This window comes from Cucumis melo, chromosome 9 (genome assembly GCF_025177605.1).
Source record: "Cucumis melo cultivar AY chromosome 9, USDA_Cmelo_AY_1.0, whole genome shotgun sequence".
Lineage (NCBI taxonomy): Eukaryota > Viridiplantae > Streptophyta > Magnoliopsida > Cucurbitales > Cucurbitaceae > Cucumis > Cucumis melo.
This window is the reverse complement of record NC_066865.1, coordinates 24,737,194-24,761,476: the sequence shown is the minus strand read 5'-3', so window position 1 is coordinate 24,761,476 and position 24,283 is coordinate 24,737,194. Positions and strand designations below refer to the sequence as shown.

The window sequence follows — 24,283 nt, the reverse complement described above, 5'->3', positions numbered from 1 at the left end:
ATTGACAAGTCTAAAACTTTGACCTAAATTGTGAGAATGTCAACTTTAATATAACCGTATCTAAAAGGTTATAATTTAATCATTAATTCGAGGATGAATTCGACTTAAAGAGATAATTAAATCTCATAAATTTATTTTAGATCATGCCCAAAAAGTTCAATACCCCCAAAAACAAAAACATCACTATTATATGTAGGTGACTTTTGGTATTGTTATTATTTTTTTATGTGATTATATAAATATACGACACACATACCAACACCAAGATCCATTGGCATGGAGAATTTGGTGTTGTTTTTGTCCTTTTTGAAAGGTCCCATGAACAGCAAAAAAAAAAAAAAAAAACAAAAAAAAAAAACATTATTATTAAAAAAGAAACTTAAAATACATTTTACTACAAAATAGTATATAATGAGACAATTATGCTAAAGCATTCCAATTCAGCAATATGGTTGTCATGTGGGACATCACTTTTTTCTAATAATACATACATATATATATATACATATATATATATATATATATGTACATAATTGGATTGCATCTCATTTACCATTCTTGTTCAAATTATAAAATAAATTTAATTACACCACTCATTATTCTAATTTGTTTTTTTAGGTTTAAATCCATCATCAATAGATAACTATATAAAGCATTTTACCATACAATTCAAAATATTATTGTATTATCTAATTAATTTGGATCAAACATAACTTGGAGTGATTAAATTATATTAATTTGGTTTCGAGGTTGATATAATACAAATTTTATGATGGTTGAGTTCTTTTTGTAGCCGCCTTGTTGAGAGGGAATTTATTTAATGTATAAATTTGAGATGGGAATTAAATAATTATAGAAAAATTATGAGAAGAAGAGACGAAGAAATTGGGACAAATTAAAAACCTTTTTGAGCAATCCCATGTGCTGTGTTATACAATGCCACCGAAAGTATATAATATAATGTCAGTGTTATTTATATTCAATATAGAGGCTGATATATTAAATCGAATAAATTTTATTTTTCAATCATTATTATTAAATTTGGCTCCATATCTTTTTTTATTCAATCATTATTCAATACCATTCAATGATCATTTAAATACATTTTTAATAATTCATCTCAATAATTTACCTATCAATATATTTGTCCAATCCATCCATTTTCCTCCCTTAGTAAATTAGTGACATGAGCATTTAATGTATATTTAAGTCAATGTGTTGTAGATTTTATGAAAGGTTAAAATTCAAAATTTTACTCCATGTTTGTTGGAGCAAATAAAAACATCAATCATGATTTTACGGTACATTGGGATTTACAAATTAGATTTAGTAACCAAATTATTGTCGTGTTAGATTATATATATTGACTATGATTGTTGAAATTAACGAATAAGATTAAAAAAAATGGAAATCAAAGAAAAAAATTACTAATATGGATTAATAAATCAAGTAATTTATTCTTAGAAATTATATGAAATTTTGTAAAATATTTGAAGAGAAAAAAAAGAAAAAGAGAAAGAAAAAGCAAAAGAGAACATTTTTCCTAAGGGGAAATATAAAAAATCAGATGCGGCAGGTTCCACGCTAAGATCGGCACGTGACTAATTTACAAAGTTCCATGATTTTATTTATTATTTATTATTATTTTCAATGATAATATGGTATAGAATATAGTATTCTATTTTAAATAATGAAAGTAGAATTTAGAGTAATTGATGTAGGCCTATGCTATGGGATGTATACTACAATGTTTATTTAATATTTACCTTCTTCTTATTATTCTATACTAAAAACATAAAATAATTTAAAAGTTTATAGATGAAAATAATATATTTGTTCTTGTATTTTAAGAAAGTATTAATTTAGTACTAAAAGATGTTTAAATTGACCGTATAAAATCAAATTTATACCTATAGTATAAGTTATTAACATGAAGAGTAAAAGAATTTTGGAAGTACAAGGTTGAGAATTAGCATATAGTAGTTTTTTTTTCTTAGGACAATGATAACGTAAGTTAACCCATGAAGATTAAAAAAAAAAAGATCAAATGTGAAAAAAAGAAGATAGACTTGTGGTGTGTGCAGCTCAAAAAAGATTCAACTTTTTAGGGGGAAAATAATGGAGAAAGGTAAAATCTTTTGGACAATGTATACTTCCCAATAGACTTTGTAGTTTTGCTTTTTCCAAAGACTTGGTGGCTAGGCTAGGCAAATATTATATGTATATATTATGCACACAGAAAAAAATGGCACGATGAGAAAGAGAAAAGAAGCAAGAAGAACAGTCTTTTTATATATATATATATATATATATATATATATATATATATATAAATGAATAAATTTTGATTGAGGAAATGGGAAAATGGAAAAGGAGGGGAAAAAGTTGCAGGGTTGGGTTTTGATGGTGAAGGGGATGGGATTAAAGGCAATGAAATGCAATAAGGAAGTCAAAAGAAGCTTAGCAAAGTAAGCCTTTTTTGCTTATTTTGGTTTTTGTAAATTGGGAAAGGGAAAATTTTTAACGTCCACCATTACAGGACAGCCCATGCTATATATAGTTCTCTTAACTCATAACCTGTCAACACCCTCCGACCAACGTCGTCTCCGGATTCACAATCCAACATTTTCTCCTGTTTTTCCCCTCAAAATTTAAAAATAAAAAAAAAATAAAAAAAAATCCCACCAACACATTCCCTTGATTCCCTCTCTCTTTTTCCCTCTTGCTGCAAATACACTTCTGAATCCCCACGATTCTTCCATCTTTTCAGGGATATTCAGCCCAATTTCTTTTGCTGTTTCTTCCAATGGATCATCATCAGGTAGCAAGTACATGGTGGGTTTGTTGTTGTTGGGTTTGAAGGTGATTCAAGATCGGATTTGTGCGTGAGATTTTGTTTTTCTCAATCTGTTTGGAAAAAGGAGAAAAAGGAAATTTTTGTTTTGGGTGTGTGTTGTATTTTTTGGAGGTGGTTATGGAACAGAAGCACATTTTTCTATCTGCTTTGGGTGTTGGTGTTGGAGTTGGGGTTGGCCTTGGATTGAGCTCTGGACAAGCTGTTGGGAAATGGGTTGGAGGGAATGGCTCTTCTGATGAAATTACAGGACAAAAGATTGAACAGGAGCTGATCAGGCAGCTGCTTGATGGCAAAAACAGCAATGTAACTTTTGCTGAGTTTCCTTATTATCTAAGGTAATGATATGATTCTATCTTCTTTGATCTTTTAAACATATTTTCCTTTTTTGTTGGTCAGCAGGATGGCTGGAAAGTTTCTCCTGCTTATAGATTTTGGTTTAAGCCAGATTGATTATACAGTTGATTCTTGAGATAGTTGTTGTTTGTGGCTCCTTCTAGATATCAACCTGTTTGTATAATCCATCAAAGCATAGAATCTCTGTTACTTGTGGGTTCCAAGAAATTGGAGGTTATGGCTAAACTTCGTTTGATCCTATGTGGTAAAACGCAACGTGCTATTGGATGGTGTTTACTGAGGATTGGATTCATGTATACTTGGTTAATGGAGGAGCTGATGATGAGATTAGAGAAGATTATGTCTATGCCTTGCCTATTTGTAAAACATTTTGATTAAGGGTTTTCATGATTCAATTTGAAGCATTCCTTTTTGTCTGTGTTGAGCTTCTTTTGTTGAAACTCTTTTGAATTTTAATGCTTCATGTGCGTACACTATTATGTCAACCTCAATTGGTTTTCTGTTTGTTGCATCCTTAGTAATCAATAAGAAAAATCACAGAAGTACATCAATACAATGAAGTAGTTCATTAGAAGTACAAGAAAAAGTCTACTTGTGTTGTCAATTTATTTTTACTTTTTAGTCTATGCTTTTGGATTTTATCGAGCTTCCTTGTTCTTTTCTTCCTCCTTTTTATCCATATTTTTCAACGATCTCACGGTTTTGCAGTCTTTTAGCTAAGTCCTTGTACCAAATATGAAAAGAGAATCTTTGTACCTTAAAGTGCTTTTGTGCCCAGGGATTTAAAAATCCTTGGTTTTTTTTTTTTTTTATTTTTCACTGTTTAGAACTTAATCATGCCATCATTGTGAAAATTCTAGTTTGTGAAAATTTTGTGTGGTTCCTTCATCCTCGACACTTCCAAGATCACACCTATAGTTTTATATCTTGAATTCACACACCTCATTATATTTTCATGTTCTTTGAACTAATCTTTCTTTGACAATAATCACAGCGAAAGGACTCGAGTCCTTTTGATGAGTGCTGCATATGTTCATTTGAAGCACTGTGACATCTCCAAGCACACCAGGAATCTTTCGCCAGCAAGTCGGGCTATTTTGCTTTCAGGACCAACAGGTATGAATTACGATGCTTCTACCTCAAGTACCTTGTCGCAAACAATACTTTTCAGGGCACAGCATATGATGGAGTCTGGTTGTATATTTTTTCTTTCATAAAGAACTTTACCAGCAGATGCTTGCCAAGGCACTGGCGCATCACTTTGAGTCAAAGTTGCTGTTGTTAGACGTCTCTGACTTTTCTTTAAAGGTATTTTAACTACACATTTAAGTTAATATCTTTCTGGTCTTATTTTGTGACATAACGAGACTTACATCAGCAATGTCAAATTTTCTACAGATGCAGAGCAAATATGGTTGTCCCAAGAAAGAATCTGTAAGTTCCAACTGCCATCAGTGAGGATTGAAATGTTTTTATTTTCCTAAAATATAGGTAATTGTCATGTTTTTAGAATGCAAGTTCTGAAAACTTCAACTACGTTGGTAGGTATTTAGCCACAATCTGATGCGAGTGTTTAAACATGGACATGTTGTTTGAGGAGGCCTAGGAAAAGAGTTATTCCTAATATATTGGATTTCTTCTGCAGTCATTCAGGAGGTCGATCTCTGAGGTGACATTGGAGCGAATGTCTAGCGTTTGGGGTTCCTTTTCAATTCTTCCTACAAGTGGAAATACTAGGGGTAAGATAAACATATCAATAAAGATGGACAACAGAATATCCCTTTATAGATGTTCTTTCGAAGTTCAACAAAAAGATTCATAGTTATAAATCATCTCTTTTTTCCTCATATTTTCATTCCATTTTCTCTTGCAGGAAACCTCAGAAGGCAAAGCAGTACCACCGACATTCAATCGAGGTAGTTTATCTTTAACTAGTTGCGATATGATTGAGTAGCGCTGTAACTTTATTGGAGGCATCAGTTGCACACTATGCTTTAATTTCTAACTGTGGACTTTTTTTTTATCTGCAGATGCACGGATAGCTCGTCTAATCTTCCAAAGCTTCGGAGAAATGCTTCTGCTGCTTCTGATATTAGTAGTATCTCATCAAACTATGGTTCAACAAACTCAGGTTAAATCCAAAATCCAAATAAATTTGAAATTAAATTATTTAACTAATCCTTGTTGCTCAATCATATATTCAAGCTAATATATTAATACTTTGTTGCTTTAGTTTTGGCAAACAAAATCAGTATTTCCAATTCACCACTACATATTTCGTTCCTTTTCGTTTCAGTCCAATTATGCCTTATTTTGTTGTATTGATGAAAACTAGAACATGGAATAATAGTTAAAGAAGCCTTGAATCATAACTTCTGATTATCTTTTTCAGCTTCCGCCAAGCGCACAAATACTTGGTGCTTTGATGAGAAACTTTTTCTTCAGTCACTTTATAAGGTAATCCACTTATGATTTGTTTGGTATTGATACGAATCTTAGTTTAGTATAGCTTATAATGGTCTGAAAATTTGTCCAATGGTTTGATTCTTACAGGTCCTGGTGTCGGTATCAGAAACTAGTTCCATAATTTTGTATCTGAGAGATGTTGAGAGACTTCTTCTTAAGTCACAGAGGATGTACAATCTGTTCCATAGATTTCTGAACAAGCTCTCAGGATCAGTTTTAGTTCTTGGTTCTCGAATGGTAGATGTGGAAAATGATTGTGGCGATGTTGACGACAGACTGACCAATTTATTCCGGTATAGTGTTGAAATTCGACCCCCTGAAGATGAGAACCATCTTGTGAGCTGGAAAGCTCAATTGGAAGAGGACATGAAGATGATTCAGTTCCAAGATAATAAAAACCACATCGCCGAAGTACTTGCTGCAAATGATCTTGAATGTGATGATCTTGGTTCAATTTGCCATGCAGACACTATGGTTCTCAGTAATTATATTGAAGAAATTGTTGTGTCGGCGATATCTTATCATTTGATGAACAACCGGGATCCAGAATACCGAAATGGAAAACTTCTGATATCTTCCAAGAGGTATGCACCACATTCCTAGTTAGGATTATTATCCCAACCAAATCCCCCCCTAAGCAAGAAGAGAGAAAATAATAGAGCCCCCATGAATGAGCCTCTACTAATATATTTTAATAAAATTTTGGTTTTGGAGCAGTTTATCCCATGGATTGAGTATATTCCAGGAAGGCAATAGTGAAGGAAAAGACACTCTAAAGCTTGAGACAAATGCAGAATCATCAAAGGTTTTGATTTATGTTTCGAGAATTTGCTTCAAAAATCACGTGTCTTTATACATCTTTATCAATGTGATTTTGAAAAATGCAACTTTTGCAGGAAGCCCAAAGAGACGAAGCCGTTGGGGCAAAGACTGAATCTAAATCTGAAAATCCAGCTGCAGAGGCAGAGAAATCTGTTCCCATAGTGAAAAAAGATGTTGAAAATGTGCCTCCACAAAAAGCACCTGTAAGTTGGAGTCTTAGACCATGTTTGATTCGATTTCTAATCTTTGAACGCCTTATATTGGTTAGAATGTTCATATAAAATTAAATTTACATCGACTAATTAGCTTAAATCATTGAGTCAATCAATAATTTACCAAATATCAAAGCATGTCAAACTTCCGCAACGTTATCATTTCTACTTGTTAGACTTTCTACATATTCCAAGTCCACAGGTAGATTTACGTTTGTCATTAGGTCAAGCGTTTGGGTCAATTGGTGATTAAACAAAGTTCCTTTTATACCTAATGGATTGCATTTTTATTTTATTGTTATCAACAATTAAATTTTTTGTAAATCATAGGTCCTTAGACCGTGTCTCAAAATGATAACCAATTTTACGAGTTCTTGGTACTTGTATTACATTGGTTAAGAATTATGTTTATCTTATGAGCATCATTCCTTGTTGGTTTCAATGTTTGGAATTGAGGTTTCAACTTTGTTATCCCTTTTCCATCTCATTCTTTCATCCTTTTAATATTTTTCCTTTACTTTTGCAGGAAATTCCTCCCGACAACGAATTTGAAAAGCGTATAAGACCTGAAGTTATCCCTGCAAATGAAATTGGGGTCACATTTGCAGATATTGGTGCTATGGATGAAATCAAAGAGTCCTTACAGGAGTTAGTCATGCTTCCTCTTCGACGACCAGACCTCTTTAAGGGTGGACTTCTTAAACCTTGTAGAGGCATCCTGCTTTTCGGCCCTCCTGGAACGGGTAAAACAATGTTGGCAAAGGCCATTGCTAACGAAGCTGGAGCAAGTTTCATCAATGTTTCAATGTCCACAATCACTTCTAAATGGTTTGGAGAAGATGAAAAGAATGTCCGTGCATTGTTTACGCTCGCAGCAAAAGTCTCACCTACAATTATTTTTGTCGATGAAGTCGATAGCATGCTCGGCCAAAGGACTAGAGTGGGAGAGCACGAGGCCATGCGAAAGATTAAAAATGAATTCATGTCACATTGGGATGGACTCCTGACTAGGAATGATGAGCGAATACTAGTTCTTGCTGCGACCAACAGGCCATTTGACCTTGACGAAGCAATCATTCGGCGATTTGAACGTCGGTAAGAATATAACATTTATCCTTAACCTGGTTTTATTCTCATTTAGTATTTCTACTTTCCTTTCCTTAGAACTCAAGGACACTATTGTACAGCCTATAGAATAGAAACTGTTCGAGAAAGGTTATTACTCATCTTAGAATGATGATCTACTTTGCTTATAATCATAATCATAAGAGATCTCTTGATGAGTTGTATAAATTTGGTGAGGACATGGGTTAATGTAACACATTATCTTTGCCAAAACCTGGTGAGCTCGTCTACAATGGAATTAGAGAAGTATTAATTATTGACAAATACTTCAGAGGAAACTCATTTGCTAATCCTTCAATATATTCTGTTGAACAGAATTATGGTTGGTCTTCCTTCAGTGGAGAGCAGGGAATTGATATTAAGAACTCTTCTATCAAAGGAGAAGGCTGAAGATCTTGATTTCAAGGAGCTTGCAACTATGACAGAAGGATACAGTGGAAGTGATCTCAAGGTGTGTCCTCTAATATGTCTTATGATACCCCATGAATTATTTGCCTAGTTCCATTGATCAGCTCATGACCTTTACCTCTGGCAACAGAACTTGTGTGTGACTGCAGCTTATCGGCCTGTTCGGGAGCTCTTGCAACAAGAGAGATTGAAAGATTTGGTAACTTCATTAAAGCTTTTCCTTTGTCTCATTATTACTTGTATAAGATGAAATGTTATGTAATCAAAATTCTCCAAATAAATTTCTGTAATTTCCTCTGCTATAGGAAAAGAAGCAGAGAGAGAGAAAGGAGAAGGAGAAGGAGGAGGAGATGGAAAAGGAGAAGCAGAAGGAGGAGAAGGAGACTGAGACCAAGAATGAGACCGGGAACGAGAATGAGAAGAAGGAGAAGGAAAATAATTCGGAAGAAGTTACTGGTACAAAAGAGACGGAACAAGATAAACAAGCGATCATTCTGAGGCATCTAAATATGGATGATATGAGGCAGGCCAAAAATCAGGTTAATATCTATGTTTCCCTTAATTTTGACATGCAAGTAGACTTTATTTACACCGACTTCTTCGTGGGTCATGTAGGTAGTTTCTTTTTTATATTTTGCTCACCAAGATTAACCCGTATTTCATGGATGTCTTTCTTCTATGTTGAAAATGTCATTTTTGAATGAAGTATGCGTTAAATAAATAACAATCTAGATGGGAAGATGTAAGTAGTCCATTTCGATTGGAGAGCTTTCCTGGAATCTCTTCGGCTTCTTCGAGTAAATATCAATTTCGAAACCAAAAGAAAAAATTGCTAATTTTGAACTTTATCTGTGATGTATTGCAGGTTGCTGCAAGTTTTGCTTCGGAGGGATCAGTTATGAATGAGTTGAAGCAATGGAATGATTTGTATGGAGAGGGAGGTTCAAGAAAAAAGCAACAACTTACATACTTCTTATAGTAGAACCAAGCATCCTATCTAAAAACGTAAAAGCAAGCAGATGTGAACTTCGGTGGAAAAAATGAAATGCCTTTCAGGTGCAAAATCAAGAGATTTGGGAAACTCTTCTAGCATTAAAGATCTATTCTAGCAATGAGTCAACCCATGTGGGACAAGTTCATCACCTATTATGCAGTAACGTTCCAATGGTATCTGTCATTTGTTTCGAGTCATAATGGTTAAGGAAAGGGTAATGAATGAACTCTTAGGCACCGTTCAAACCGTTTGCCTCGTATCATTGAAAGATTTTAGTTGCGATGTTTTCAAGTACCCGGCACTAGGAGATGTATTATGAAAATGTGGAGCAGATAGATTTGTTTGATATATTTCGGACCATGGGAAACATACCATAGGATTTGTACATCATTTATCTGTAATTTTTATGCATTCAAACTATAAAGGTTGTAGAGTTTGTATCATAAATTACTTGAGCTTTCCTTTAGAGATATTCTTTATGCATTATTTGACAGATATCTTACATTGTTGAACTTGAAGCAGAACAGTGGTCAAGCCCTAGATTCATTTCATAGCTTGGCACCTTAATAATCCATTTACTCACATTAATAATAAAAAACTAGAAATTGAGGCGATAACATGGAGTCGTCAAAACTTGCAATTGTTAATATTGTTTGATCCAAAAAGTTTATACTGAAAGATCCGAACTTACAAAAGTGTGTAGTGACATCCAATAGAGGATATGCAAGTATGGTAAAGAAACAATATAAAGCAATTAATAGTTTTTTTGGCTAGGAAGAATCCTACATCCTAAGAAATTAAGCACCACCTCACACATACTTGTGCAAGTGAAGAAATATTTCATTAATGTGAGATTTTGATAGTGAAGGATGAACAGAATAACTCAAGACTGCCAAGCATTAATTAACATAAAATATTTTCCAATTATGGTGTAATGAAACAAGAAGAAAAAAAGAAGTGAAAAGACAACGCAATAGAAGTACAGAAGCCTTCAAGCCGAGGCATTGCCCATGCATGTGCAGTTTTGAATTTCAAGCAACAAAGCGCACCTAAAGAAAAATCTAACTGGAAACCTACTTGCTATCGAGCAAAGCTAATAAATTGAAGCAAAATAATAAACACACTTTATAAAAGGCTCTAAAACAGAACAGATATCAGGTAACTTCAAGCAACATACCAATCTAAATACCAATCACCTTATACTCATTTAGTGTCGTGTGTATAGATTAATAATCGGTATCTAGGACAAAACTTTAATGCACAAGCATTTAAATAAAGTTACACTATTCCTCAAATAACTTATACGCAAAAATCATAAAAGATCAAAACCTTTCTGCCAATCTGGCCGTAACTGCTCTTAGTTTTGAATAAACTTTTCCAGCCGGAGAACCTAAAATGAGGCTGCAAAGAGAATCTCTAGCAATTTTTATGTTGGCAAAGGATCCTAATATGTGAATCTTGGTGTCTGCAATAACTATCCTTGTCTTTGTAGCATTTTCAATGGCAAACTTCGTTTTACCAGCTTTACCAGACAATCTGCCAATGGCACGGGACAAGTGCTCACCTCGAAGCGTCTTAACATCTTTGATCTCAAAAGATTCTACATAGAGTTCATCCACTCGTAAGAGTGCAATGGCATCGATTACATCAAAACCAAGCATGAAGGCGTGAACAAAATCTGCGCACTTTTGCAAGTTACTAATGTCGGGTGTTTCTGCTCTTGTTTTTAGTTCAACTTTACGAGCCTTGAGGTTCATACGGATGTCAATTTTCATCTGATCATATATTGGGGTGTAGATCTCCATCCATGCTTTCTTGAGAGGAGAATATCGATGTGGAGGAACAGATACCTTTCGGAACTGAACTCGGCCATCATTCATCTCATGAGGCTTTAGAGGTTCAAACTGTGGTTTTGGTGGCATGGTCCCAACTTCAGTTACCGTTTTACTTGAAACTGTTTCCACTTCCATGGAAACGGGAACTTCAGTAGATTGCATTATGAAATTTCGCTGAGTTCCACCCTGCAAACAACCAAATAGCTCTCATTATACATCAATATGTGAGCAATATCCGAGTGAAAGATAAGATGGATTAGAAACCCATCAACACGAAAGGCTGGACGATAGAAGGCATAAATCTCCACCCCCACCCTCCTAGAAAAAAAGGAAAAAGCAAAGTAAAATTATAATAAAATCCCCAGTGAGAAGATTATACCTTGACCTTTTAAAGGTCTCATAATAAGGTAGTACACACATGTATAACCTCAGAATATAGAAGTCTACCAAAATGTATTGTAAAATGAAAATGGAACACCCCAAACTATCAACTTGCAGAAAGGATGAGGTGAATAGTATTCCTCCCAAAAAACAATACTCAATTGCGATTTGAGAAGGGACTTAAAAAAAACAACCCTTCAAAAGCTAGCTCTTCTAATTACCCAATCCACCAGAAATCCGTTCAAAAGCGCGGAAACTCGAGCCAAATTATTCAGCAAAAACAAACTAAACGTCGCAAATCAACAGGACGAAAGTCATAGAACAGAGTACAGCAAAAAATTGAGACGGATCAAATTTAAGAGGAAAAACAAAAGTCTACCCGCGTTCTTTTTCAGCCCATAAGGCATGAATTCGCCTTCATACCAAATCAAACTGGAATGCAGACGATAACAACAATACTCCAATCAAGCAATCAACGATTATTAAATGAAAAACAGAGCACCCCAGAAAAAGAAAACTTGCAGAAATCATGAACCCAAAACCAATAATCCCCAGTATGAATCGAAAATCAACGAAATTATAAAACCCCAAAAGGACGAGAGGTAGAAACCTGCGACGGTGAGAGACGAGGGCGGGTGAGATGTTGAGGGGAGAACGGGAGCGTCACAATATGGTGTCCGCTAATTGAAAGGGAGTGTCGCCGCTCAGTGAGGACGGAAAATCTAGTACCGGAGAGTGGCTGGCGGTGCAGTGGAGGTATTAGGAATCAGAGCTGAGGAGGTGAAGTGAAGGATTAAAGAGGAAGGAGAATGAAATCAAAACTCATAAATTAGGGCAACCTCTCATTGTGATTTCATTTTCCTTTTTCTATTATTGCAAATTACAGTTTTGTCCTTAACCTTCGACGAGTATTACCCAATCCAATATGATAAAATGGTAATTTTGTAACCCATTCATAAATAATTTTTTGATCCATTAGATTTCCATTTAAATGCTAAAAAAATTAAAGAGAAAAAATTCTGACTTTGGAATTATCCAACAAAATTTCTTCTACGATCTGCTGCTCTGCGCTTCATCTTCTTCAATTTTCCGTTTTTAATTCCATTGTTTCAGCTCAGCTGCTCATATCGTTTCCGAATGTCAAATCCATTAGAGAGATACCACAAGCTTTCCCTAATAGACTCTCTGGCGAAGAGTTACAGCTACCCATTAGCTTGTAAGGAGCTAAGCTTCTTAATCAGAGGCGCTTTCATTAAACTTCCCAAGAATCTCCAATCTCTCATTTACCAACATATTATCACCGCCTTTCATCTCCTTCCAGAGTAAGTCTTCTGTTTGTTCCCTTCCTTCAATTTCTTTTCTTTTTGTTCATTTTTACAAGAAATTACAGATTCGTTTGATTCTTTGTTTTTTTTGGGTATCAAAAGATTAGAGAAGATTTGGGTTGCTTTTGGTTATGGTTAGAAATTCAGTGATTTAGAATTTATGTGCTGAGTACCCATGTAGTTTGTTAGTTTCAATTTTCCATATTTGAATCTAATTAGGAAATGTTGTGAACTGTTTGAATGTTTGATTTTGGCCATTTGGGAATTGTTCTGCTCACTTCATTGATTAGAATAATGTTTTTAAATCCTTTGTCCTTACTTGGTTGATTCATTTGTCATATCTGTCATTTTGCTGTCTTCTGCTTGAGCTTGTCTTATTAGCTACTTCTTGAATAGTCTTCAGTTTCTTTAGTGGAGGAGAGTGAGCATCTGTCCCGCTATCTATGGAATAGCTTCCCTTTTAAGGGTTCTATTGAATAGTTGGTGATCGAAGATGACTAAGCAGTTGTAGTTAACTTTTCGTTCGTAATTATGTACACCGTCGATTCTATCTTGTAGCATTGAATCTGTTCATAACTTCTATATTAATATGTATTTTCTTTGAATTTTTTCCTCTTTCCTCTCCCTTTTTTGTATACATTTTCTCAATGCTTATTAGAAAATGGGAGGTTTAATATAAAACCAATATGAAATTTTCTGATTAAGGTGTGGTTGATTTAACAAAAGAATGCAGACGAGCTCTGCTGCTTCCGCTGCACGTCTCCTTGCCCAGGCTGTTGAAGCTGCTTTGCCTAAGCAAAAGAGAAATTCAGTGATTGTAGAATATAAGAAAGCAATGGTTGTTCATAAGAGGCGTAGTAAAGCACATCAGGAAGAAAAAGGTGAATTAGTTGCAAGAACGATTCAACTTCTTTCTATTATTATACATCAAATTGAACATATCTTTCATGTTTTGCAACTCAATATGATTGTTAACTCACAAATTCTTTAGGTTCTTGTCAACTCCCTCAAGATGTTCTCCTCCACATCTTCCGCTTTCTAGATGTTCAATCTTTAGGTTCAGCTGGGCTAGTATGCCGGTAATTATTTATTTCCTTATCTATCAAGAAAGTTAGTTATGATCTTAACACTCTCCTATTCAACTATTCAACTTCGTTTACTAGCCTTCAAAGTTCACAAGCATTTCTAACGCCATTGCTTCCATTTAAGATAACGGTCATTATGTAATCAATGTGAAGGTCGTGGAATGTTGCAGCAGATGATGAATATCTGTGGCAGTTGCAGTATACAACATTTTTTGGTTGTCCTGACAACAACAGTAAACCCATTAATGATAAAGACAGTGAGGATGACTTTGCTAGCAGTAGCACACCCCATGTTGATTGGAAAGAGGAATTCAAGAAAGCATATGTAGGTGAGAATTGTCACGGTCTCTAATTTCTGAACAATAATATATATGCCATTAAGTGATCAACTTAAATTTAAGAAAAATACTATAGCTTGTAGTTTGAAATACTTTTAGAGTATCAAAGGCATATTAGTCTATAGCCAATGAATTTTTTAGTAGCAGTTGATTACAAATAAAGTTGGTGGGAGTTATTGTATTCCTTTATCTTTTTATCTTTCAGTATTGTTCTACTTATTTGGGGTTTGTTACTTTTTTTTCTTAATAAAACAAAATATTGAATCAGATGGTTTTGGATTTGATAATAATTATTTGTACTATGGTGTTTGGAATGATAGGTAATTCTTTGGGGAGAAACACATGTGGAAGGGGATACTGCAAACACTGTGACACAATAGTTTCCTTTAGTACCTTGAGATGTACCAATGATCATGGTAGAAATAAAAACAAACAAATCAAGCCTCTGTCAATCAACCAGGTACTTTTTTCTATCCCTTTTTCCTAAGTTCATTTTCAGGGTCTTTTTGGTCAGCTTTCGCTCTCCTCTCCTTTCTTATTCTGGTTACATGAATCTTTCTCTCTGACTACAAGTGTAGTTTTTATATTCTCTCCATCACACTGAATTGAAATTGCTTTTGCTCATTTGAACGGTCACTTTTCATGAAACTGACTTCTTTTCAGGCTGATGGTAGTAGTATTGGCTTTTTTGCTATTGATTCTTTTAGAGGGGAAAAACACTTCCATGTTCTTTTGAAAGTATCTATAAAGATTTTATAGCCTTTTAAGTTTTTCAAGAATGCTTTTTTATGTATAGGGTTTTAAGTAAGATTGATTGGAGTCATTTCATTGTCTAAAACTGATTCTGAATTGGCCTATCAATTCAAGAAAAATTTAAACTAGATGCCGAAACCAGTGTGATTGGTTAAACTGTCCAAAATATGTTCTTGAACTTTGCTTTTTTATATAAAAAAAATACCCTTATTTGTTTAAAAGTTGCAATATTACCCACAATGTTTCATGAACATTTCAAGAATGACACCAAAGTATATCTGTAAGAATTTTATCCACAAGAATTTTATATGAAAATTGGTTAGGATGGGAATGATGTGAAGGTGGCCAACAATGAAATTTGGATTGTTATATTGTTCCAAATCCTATTTTTCGGTTCATATTCTAAAAAGGGTGATTTTGAAATGCTTGTGAAAAAGCAAGGCTAATTAAGAGTGTTCTGAAATGGCCCATTAAATTTTTTTAATTTATCCCCAGTGTTTTGAACAACAGAATGGACCATCTGACCAAAATCCATAAAGTAACCAAACAAATTGAAACATTTTTGGGTTTTGCTTTCTAACTAATGATGACGTGTCTACTTCTTTTAGGTTGTTGAATATGTGTTAAATGGATCGTCTGAGTTGATTTATTCTTCAGATAGTGAAACTGATTCAGATGAAGACGTGATTTCTGAGTTTTGGGCTCTTCCAAAGTACTTAGGGAGTAGGGGAATGAGCTGATCCTAAGGCGTGGATTTGAATCTTTAACCTTTTCATTTCGTTTTTTTGTCGAGAATGTAATATTTTAACAACCGTAAAGAAGTTGCTTCATCTATCTTGGCAGCTTAGATCGTAAATATTATACCAATATCGTTGAGAATGAATGAATGAGAGAGCGTACAAAAATTCTACTAAAGAAAGGAGTTTGAGCAAAGCAAAATGTTACCTCTGCAATAATTTTTTAACAAGTCTTTGAAACTGAAGCTCATAAAAACATGAAACCCATGAAGGACCGAACATCACTAGGATTCCTTTCCACACCTCGATACACTATATATTGTTTCACTTCCCAAAGATCTTACAACAAAGCACACACTACCACAAACCTCAGGTGACTTTTCTCTTCGTAAGGCAAGTGGATGAGAAGTTCTCGTAGTTCTAATATCCCCCTGCCCCGAAGCTCATTACAATATCAAACTGAATGCAATCTGCTTGGAAACTTTGTTTTTGACGGTAGAGAATTTTCTTGTAGCAAATTGAGAAATTACAAACAATTTATTCTTGTAAATTTAGAAGAATTTTTTTCTTTTATAAATCAACCAGTATTCTTGATCATAATTTTATCTGAATATTGGTGAATTACTTTTAGTCCAAACATTTATATAAATATAAAGTTGACAAAACTTTTAAAAATCTTGACTTAGTTGTCTCGTCTCCGTCATTATTTACGTACACATTTGAATCCCATACTCTCCTAAAAAATCTTTTTAATTTTGTAAATGGAATGCAAGCCATGAACCATAACAAACTAAGAGATATGTCAACATGAATACTATAAAGACAACGACAAGATTAGAGGCAAGGTCATCTATCGAGAAAATAATAATAGCAATGAGTTAGGGTTCAATTATATTTTGGGTGTCAGCCGTAAAGAACGAGAAATTTAGTTTCACAGCATTAAGGTGAACAAACATGTATGTTAATTTTCATATTAAATATTCGGTTTTTCGTTCCACATATAAAACACATGTATGCTATTTTTTGGGTTTAAAAACCAAAATATTCTTTCACTTTCCAAAACTTAGCATGAATTTTGAAAGCTATCCTAACAAAAGTTGACAACAACTTAGCTTTGATTTATTTTATATAAATTTTATAAAAGTAAGCCTATAAACACTGTTTCTGCATATTGGTTTATTTCCTGTATTTTCAAAATAAAGACGTTTTTCAAATTTTGAAAAAATATAGTTTTTGAAAACTTGTTTTTGTTTTAGTTAGAAAAGATAGGAAACGAACGTTACTTCCACTCGAGTTTCATGAAAATATTTTCAAAATTCAATTTGAAATTATACATAGACATCCATGATCTCATGGTGTTTACACGAGCCTTTAATTTGTGAGGCATTTTGTCAACGACAAATAAACAATTTAGTCAATTTTAATGAAGAGCTAAAGAAAATGTTTTTTTTTTATTGTTTATGAAATTAATTCTTATATAGTGATGTGTTTGAATCATTTTAGTTAATTAAGATTTAGGCATTCTTGTTGTGTTGTGATTTGTGAGTTACGAATGAATTACATTTTACCTACTTCTTCATTCATCATTTTGTGGTTATCTTTGAGACAAATCTATGCTTTGATTTTGAGTGTTTTATTAGTTAATTACCTTTTAAATTATGTAATATTAATTTATTTACTTACTAACAACTATTTTGTGGTGAAAATTATTTTTGACTAATTATCTAGGAAAATTTTTTAAATAAAAGTATCAAACTTTGGATCAGGGATTATTATTATTCTTTTCTAGTTTAACCTCTTAATCATGATTTTTTTGAAAAACTTTAACTAATTTGTTTCATATAATACATGATAATCTTTATTTAATTACTTATCATTATTATTTCTCTTTTATAAGACTATTATACCTTATTATTTGAGTTATTTAATAACCCTAATATCCAATAATACACAAGATAAAAATAAGATTAGAGGCTACCTAATTACTAGATCCTTATCATTAACACTAAAGAATTTTTTGCTATATTGACACTTTTTTCTGTCACCTAATCTATATCTTTCTTCTTTTTTTCATATAAACATATTATGATTAATGAACTTTAGTCTTGAGTTTTTTTTTTTTTTTTTTCTATCACATATTTAGTCAAGAAACATTTGAGATTTTTTTTTTTTTTTTTTTTTTGCACGTCTTGAATTGTAAGTTAAGAATATTGAAGCATGATTAATTATCCTATCTAAGCTTTTCAATTTTCCCTGTTAATTTGATCTTAAAATTAAAGCAATCGATATGTCCTTTTAAATACAAAATTCACTTGTTAATTCACTTTTAATCGACAAAACTTGTTTTAAAAAGTGATATATATTAATGTTCACAAAGAAACTTTTAAGATTGATTGAGGAGGATATAATTAAGAAGGGGGGAAATTGAAGAGGAAATTAAAATGGCTTTAATTGCTCATAATTTGATGTATGTATCTATGTCATATATATTAATTTCCCATCAACCAGACAAAAAAAAAAGAAAAAAAAAAAAAGAATTGTGTTTATCTAATGGGCACCTAAGATTCCCACCAAATTAAACAAACATCCCTTAAAAGAGACAATTAGTTTAGCATGCTTTTAGATTTTATCCAAAACTCCTAATTAAAAACCCATCAATCGATCTTTTGCTTTTAATTTGATTAAAGAAATGTTAATGTGTGATAATTAATCTAAGAAGAATAATCTAAATAATAAAGATGGGTATAAGGTGGTTTATTTTTTAACTTTAGTGCAAAAGTATTAGCAAACACAAAAACTTTAATCATCAAGGAATTTGACTAAGGTTTCATACACATAAAAGCTAAATTAAAGGGCCCTAATTTCCAAGGTAATGTTTAAATATATATATATATATAAGCACTTTAAAAGTAATCACTTAATGTTAAGCACACAATTAATCACTAAAAACATAGAAACCCCACCAAAAACAAAAAGGTTTCTTCCAAGAAATGATAAAAATTGTGTTAAAAAGCCTATGATCAATTTGTGAAAACATTTTCAAATGAGACAAGGAAAAAATGAGACATTCATTCCCCTAACAACCAACCCCACTTTGGAAAAAAAAGAAAGATCGAAGTAAACTCTTCGTATTTAAGTCTTCTTTGGCAACACTAATTAAAATTAGAGTTTTAGAATAATAATGCTAAAAATGAATTAAGTCGTATAAATTAAGAGGTCGAATCTCTTCATATTTCAACTTTTCTTTCATCCACACGAAAATAAGAATAAGCAACGAAAAAAAAAGTTACGAATTTGGTATGTATAGATTAGCCTATCTTTCTTTTCCACCAAAGGTTTAATGCTAGCACATGGAAATGTCTATTAAGATAAGTATTTGTTTAAAATGAATGGTTTTGATGAAGAAAAATGTGTAGGTTTAATTAATAAGTTTCAAAGACATTGATATATATATATATATGTTCCAATAGTCTAAAGTCAAAACCCTAATATTTTGTAATGGAGCTAACTTGAATGAGAGAGTCAACATAAAATAGACAAAGCAACCAAACTTGTATGGTGGGGAAGCATCAACGATGAGAAAATATTTATATTGATGATAAGAGGGGAAAAGAAAATTCAAAATAATTATGTGAATGCAATTTATTGCACATTTACATTTTCATTGACAAAATTGGCTTTTCTTTTTTCTCTCTTTTTTTAGTAAACAAAATTGGTTTAATTTGATAATGTACTAGATTGCAATTCATGATTTTCATTACAATGAGATCATGTTTTCATTATTCAATAATCTATTGTGGTATGTCTTAGAACATTTTTCTACTTTACCTTTTGAAAAGACATTTAGTTTCACCCCCTACTTATTCAAATTATTATGATCACTATAATAAGCTATTTTTCTTTCTTTGTTTAAAGAATGTTTCTGAAATTCTCTCAAATAATATATAAAAATTGATAATATATAAACCTTTCCATTATAGAAAATTATAGGAAAATATAGACTCAAACGTTGTATTTATAGTCTAAAATGAGTCTTTTTTTTTTTTTTCTCAATCATTAAGTTATATTCATATAGCTCGATATGAACCTCGAGATTAAAGGTTAGATTAAACGATAAACAACCCCAAGATTAAAGAGGTTATGAATTTTTTTTATCATTCTTTAAAAAAAAATGGGTGAGTGGAGCTATACTCATTTGTCGATAGTAAGGTCAAAGCTTTTTATAGCAAAGGCCATTGTTTTCCTCATAAATATCCTTTAGAAAAAAAAAAAGGAAAATAAGTTGAATAATATATATATATATATCCTTCACCTGCCATTCTTTATTTGCTTTTCCTTTGCCAAAAATAAAAAAGAGAAAGAAAAGCAAAGCAAAGAGAGAGTGAGAGAGAGAGATAAGTGTCAAAAGTTATTGAAACAAAGAGAGTTTTCCTCAGTAAAAACTTAACTTTCCTCTGTGACCTATCAATGGCATCCCTTTCTCTATAAATATAAAAACCCTAATTTTCTGACTCCATGCACACTTGCAGTTTTTCCTCTCTTTTTTTCCCCCTTTTCTTTTCAACTAAAGCCTTAACCAAATTTCTTTCTCACTTGCACATTTTTACATGCAATTTTAACACAACCTACCTACTACTATACACCCTTTCTTCCTTGTGTGTTTTCCCTTTTCTTCCCCCTTCTAAGTATTTTCTCCATGGTTAGGGTTTTGGAAGTATTGATATCCATAAGTCTAATCCAGAGATACTCATAAGTTAAAGCTTAATGATATTCAATAATACTTTAAAACGTGGGTTTGAGGGATAATGTCATGAGAAGCCAAAGTTTGGATCATTATTACTCAAATTTTTCTAATGAGGTTTGCTTGTGGGATGACTTTTCACTATTATGTTGAATCTTTTTTCTTTGGCTTTGCTCATTTTCTTCCTCTTTTTGGAAGTTTCTTGTCATCTTCTCCTAAACTTCTCCCCCTTTTTTTTTCTTACCAAACACTTTTTTTATAAGTTTTAATTTTAATTGTTTTTTTTTTCTCATTTATAAAGAGGGAACCTAATTCCCTCTTCTTTTAATTTCTTTTCCTTTCTTTTTTTCTCACTTTTAAGCTCCCCTTTAGCTCAAAATTACTTTCTTTACTCTCCTTTTCACATTTTTTTTTTCTATTAGTAAAGTTTCTTTTTCTTTATAATTTGATCCAATTTTTGAAGATTAGTTTGCTATTAATATGACAGATTATTAAGTAGATTTAATAAAAAGACCAAGTTTTTTCAATTAATAAGAATTAATACATAGATTTGTAGATGGTTGAAAGAATATTCTCTCAAGTCGTAACCCTAATTCATTAAAATATATATATAGCTTTAGAATCACATTAATATGAGCATTTATGTCCCGTAGGTTATATTGAGTTTGTTAAATTAATTATATGAAAAATTAGTTGATTGTTGATATAAGAAACATGAGTTACAAGATGCAATTATGAATCTATTTCAAATATATATATATATACTACTAAAAATTCAAACCATATTTCAATCGAACCCAATGATTAAATAATTCAAGACCTAATTCTACAACTTCAATTTATTAATTCTGTATCCACAACTAAATTGGTCTAAAAATGGCAACTTGGATGGAAATAATTAAGAGTAATTAGGACTTGAGAATAGGTCATCTTATCAAATATAATTGACATTGAAAACATTTATGTTATCTGTACAAATGACTTTTTTCATTAAGAATATATATATACACACTATTTTATAATTTAACTCTACAAAGTACTCTTAAAAAGTTTATCAAGATTTAATTATATTGTATGCCCAACTATTGTTTGTATAATAAAAGTGTACACTCAATTAGTTTCCATAAAATCTTTTGGAGGTTAAACTACATGAACACATTATTAAAAAATTTCAGATTACAAGACCTTTGATAATCAGATTACTGAAAAATAAGCTTAGACTTAAGCAAAATTAATTAAAAAGAAGAAGAGAGAGATTTGAAAAGAATAAAGTCTGAAATGGTATGGTGAGGAACAGTGTGTTTTTCTGAAAGTCCTAACTCTGACCTCTTCCACCCTTTGCTTTGTGGACTCACCTTTCCCTCTCTCTCTCTCTCTCTCTCTCTCTCTCTCTCTTATTCCCATATTTTCTCTCTCTATATATGAATATTTTTAATCTTCAAAAACTTTCCCAAAATGTTTTAAATTTTGATTATATTACATTAAATGGGTTTAGCCACATACTAATTTGAATGTATAGTTGGAAATGGAATAGTCAATATTAGTAACAATATATAATAAAGTCATTGTGGACTGATTGTTATAATTATTGATTTAGGTACTCTTATTATTTTAAAAATAATATTGGTAATTGTTTTTATCATTTTGTATAAATTATAATAGAATTGGAACTATACCTAAATCAAATCATTGCCTTTCACAATATTTTATGTCTTTATTTGTTTTGTTTTATGTATTTTCATATCATTTTTCATTTTGTGTGGAATTTTGATTATTTTTAATATAGAGATTTCGTTTTCTTGTAACAAAATTTTTTGTTTACAACTTTTATTTATTAGATTTTAACTAAAACAAATGATGTATGTGGAATTGAAAAGTTGTAACAAAACATTGGAAATTATGTCAATATGAGAATGATTGATGAGGCCAACATCAACAAAGACCAAATTCCAATTCTCAAATTCAAAAAAAAAAATTCCAAAAAGAAAACCCCAAAGTTTAAATAAATAAAAAAGGCTGACATCATCCCTTTCTTTTTTTCCCCAACACCATTTTCAGTTCCATTTGAAAGAAACTAATCTCTCTATCTCTCTCTCTATAAAACCCAACAAAACCCCCCACCATTTTTCTCCCTCTCCTCTCTCATTTAACCATGGATTCCGTCGCCTTTCTCAAGTTCTTCAAACATTCCGGCGCCGACGAATTACAGAAACAGGAGGAGGAGGAGGAAGAAGAAGAAGAAGAAGAAGAAGAAGATTCGTTCTTTGATATCGAGTTTTTCTCTGTTTCCGCTGGAAAGATTCAAAGCCCAGAACAGAGACCTCAAATTCCGACCAAATTAGGAGACCATATAAACCTCTGTTCCGATTCCATTTCCAAAAGAAAGATTCTTCCAATCGAGCCCACTTCGAAGCCGCAATCTCCGATTCAGCTCCTCAAATCGGCACCCAAGTTCCCTGTTTTCATCTTCAAGAAACAGAGATCAATGGCCAAAAACAAAGCACCTACCGGACAAGAAGGAGACCAAAGCGGAGTTCCGAGCTCCAAGCTCACTAGAGACAACAGCACGAGAAGATTCGGAGGCATTTTTCCGTCTGACCCATGTGAACCTCCAGTTCCGGCTCCGACGAGGCGGTTCTCGAAGGAGGCGGTGCGGAAATATTTCAAACTGATTAAGCCTAAGGTTTTGAGAAAACCCACCGACAGCGGCAGCGATTTATCGTCGTCGTCGGCGGCGGCTGTGGATTCGCCGGTGAGGGAGAAGCACGAGAATGGACTTCCGGCGGGGATTCGTTTGGTGTGTCGACATCTGGGTAAGAGCAAATCAGCGTCGGCGGCTGGAGGATTGGCAGCGGCGGTGGTTCCTCCGCCGAACCGGAGGGATGATTCGTTGTTGCAACAACACGACGGGATTCAAAGCGCCATTTTACACTGCAAAAGATCCTTCAACGCCTCCTCAGGTAAAAGGAAAAGAAAAACTAAGAAAAATCAAAGCTTGAACTTAAAACTTCTAATTTTGTCAAATATTTCACACAATTTTGTTTATTTACTTCTAAATCAACACTTGAACATCTTGGTCCAACTTCTTTAATCAATTTATGTCATGAAACAACATTTAGATACACATTAGACATTTTTAATCTAAATTTTAGCAAGGGAAGTTAGGTGGGTTTTGATAACTTTGTAAGTTTAAGTTATTTAGGGGAAGAAAGTTGTAATTCAACCAAAAAGAGAAAAAGAAAAATTACTTGAAAGAAAATGGTTTAATTGTTCAAAAGACATTAATGTTTTTTATTTATTTATTTTGGTGGTCAGAGAAACCTCTGTCTTTGTCATCAAGGTCTGAAACTACAGCTTCACAAGAAAGGCCAAGAAGTCTATCTTGCAAAGGTAATTTTATATATTTATGTCTACCATTATTCTTCATTGATTTAATTAGTATTGAATAAAACTTAATGAAATGTGATTATGATGATTTTGGCAGATTTTAGTTTCAAAGAAAGCAAGGAGGAAGGGAATTAAAGAGGATGATGAAGAAAGGGTGGAATTAAAGAAATGGTTAATTTGTTTTGTTGTTTGTAAAGGGAATGGAAATTTTTGGGTGAAGAAGAAAAATGATGATGAAGTAGAAAAAAAAATTGGGTTTTTTAGGGTTTTAGGGTGCGAGTGAGTTTGGGATGGGATGTGTAAAGAGGAAAGGGCTCATAATTATTATCAAAGAATTTGAAAAGATATCTGATTCTGAAAATCTGCCTTTGTGTTGGATTTTGTCTCTTCCAAACCCCCCAACTACATCAACCCCCTCCCAAAACACTATCTTTTCCCTTTCTATTCTTTTACATATATTCAC

The 24,283-nt window shown here is 32.7% G+C and overlaps 4 protein-coding genes across 9 annotated transcripts; 3 read left to right on the top strand and 1 right to left on the bottom strand.

The window, feature by feature from the left end:
• The first annotated feature begins 2,479 nt into the window (after window positions 1-2,479).
• LOC103482929 (uncharacterized) lies at window positions 2,480-9,704 on the top strand. The gene is made up of 16 exons (XM_008439326.3): window positions 2,480-3,192; window positions 4,206-4,327; window positions 4,431-4,519; window positions 4,610-4,645; window positions 4,857-4,950; window positions 5,085-5,127; window positions 5,242-5,342; window positions 5,604-5,668; window positions 5,765-6,261; window positions 6,395-6,482; window positions 6,574-6,702; window positions 7,238-7,806; window positions 8,152-8,287; window positions 8,375-8,443; window positions 8,550-8,783; window positions 9,110-9,704. Exons 1-16 carry the CDS (start codon window positions 2,975-2,977, stop codon window positions 9,221-9,223), a joined length of 2,604 nt encoding a protein of 867 aa, XP_008437548.2. The 5' UTR covers window positions 2,480-2,974; the 3' UTR covers window positions 9,224-9,704.
• A 716-nt stretch (window positions 9,705-10,420) lies between these two features.
• LOC103482927 (uncharacterized) lies at window positions 10,421-12,301 on the bottom strand. Of its 2 annotated transcripts, XM_017048019.2 has the most exons (3): window positions 12,065-12,301; window positions 11,338-11,391; window positions 10,421-11,259 (listed from the first exon to the last, which is right to left on the bottom strand). In XM_017048019.2, exon 3 carries the CDS (start codon window positions 11,233-11,235, stop codon window positions 10,561-10,563), a length of 675 nt encoding a protein of 224 aa, XP_016903508.1. In that variant the 5' UTR covers window positions 11,236-11,259; window positions 11,338-11,391; window positions 12,065-12,301; the 3' UTR covers window positions 10,421-10,560. The 2 variants fall into 2 exon arrangements, with proteins under 2 accessions (XP_016903508.1, XP_008437547.1); XM_008439325.2 differs by lacking the exon at window positions 11,338-11,391 and having other exon boundaries at window positions 12,065-12,297.
• Window positions 12,302-12,451: 150 nt separating this feature from the next.
• LOC103482926 (F-box protein At5g52880) lies at window positions 12,452-15,874 on the top strand. 5 transcript variants are annotated; one of them, XM_051089954.1, is made up of 6 exons: window positions 12,452-12,776; window positions 13,506-13,660; window positions 13,771-13,858; window positions 14,018-14,193; window positions 14,523-14,662; window positions 15,564-15,874. In XM_051089954.1, the coding sequence occupies exons 1-6, from the start codon at window positions 12,592-12,594 to the stop codon at window positions 15,693-15,695; spliced, it is 876 nt and encodes a 291-aa protein (XP_050945911.1). In that variant the 5' UTR covers window positions 12,452-12,591; the 3' UTR covers window positions 15,696-15,874. The 5 variants fall into 5 exon arrangements, 3 of the variants coding, with proteins under 3 accessions (XP_050945911.1, XP_050945912.1, XP_050945913.1); XR_007823575.1 differs by having other exon boundaries at window positions 12,459-12,776; window positions 14,018-14,189; window positions 15,613-15,874; XR_007823576.1 differs by having other exon boundaries at window positions 12,459-12,776; window positions 14,018-14,189; window positions 15,564-15,573.
• Window positions 15,875-22,463: 6,589 nt separating this feature from the next.
• Window positions 22,464-24,181, top strand: LOC103482925 (membrane-associated kinase regulator 5-like). The gene is made up of 3 exons (XM_008439321.3): window positions 22,464-23,393; window positions 23,749-23,823; window positions 23,918-24,181. The coding sequence occupies exons 1-3, from the start codon at window positions 22,586-22,588 to the stop codon at window positions 23,953-23,955; spliced, it is 921 nt and encodes a 306-aa protein (XP_008437543.1). The 5' UTR covers window positions 22,464-22,585; the 3' UTR covers window positions 23,956-24,181.
• Window positions 24,182-24,283: the final 102 nt, after the last annotated feature.

Coding starts and splice junctions, on each gene's coding strand:
- LOC103482927 (XM_017048019.2), bottom strand. CDS start 11,235: ATGCAATCTACTGAAGTTCCCGTTTCCATGGAAGTGGAAACAGTTTCA.
- LOC103482926 (XM_051089954.1), top strand. CDS start 12,592: ATGTCAAATCCATTAGAGAGATACCACAAGCTTTCCCTAATAGACTCT. Junction 12,777..13,505: donor GCCTTTCATCTCCTTCCAGA/GTAAGTCTTCTG, acceptor ATTTAACAAAAG/AATGCAGACGAGCTCTGCTG. Junction 14,194..14,522: donor ATTCAAGAAAGCATATGTAG/GTGAGAATTGTC, acceptor TTGGAATGATAG/GTAATTCTTTGGGGAGAAAC.
- LOC103482925 (XM_008439321.3), top strand. CDS start 22,586: ATGGATTCCGTCGCCTTTCTCAAGTTCTTCAAACATTCCGGCGCCGAC. Junction 23,394..23,748: donor ATCCTTCAACGCCTCCTCAG/GTAAAAGGAAAA, acceptor TTTGGTGGTCAG/AGAAACCTCTGTCTTTGTCA. Junction 23,824..23,917: donor AAGAAGTCTATCTTGCAAAG/GTAATTTTATAT, acceptor TGATTTTGGCAG/ATTTTAGTTTCAAAGAAAGC.
- LOC103482929 (XM_008439326.3), top strand. CDS start 2,975: ATGGAACAGAAGCACATTTTTCTATCTGCTTTGGGTGTTGGTGTTGGA. Junction 4,328..4,430: donor TTTGCTTTCAGGACCAACAG/GTATGAATTACG, acceptor TCTTTCATAAAG/AACTTTACCAGCAGATGCTT. Junction 4,951..5,084: donor TACAAGTGGAAATACTAGGG/GTAAGATAAACA, acceptor TTTCTCTTGCAG/GAAACCTCAGAAGGCAAAGC.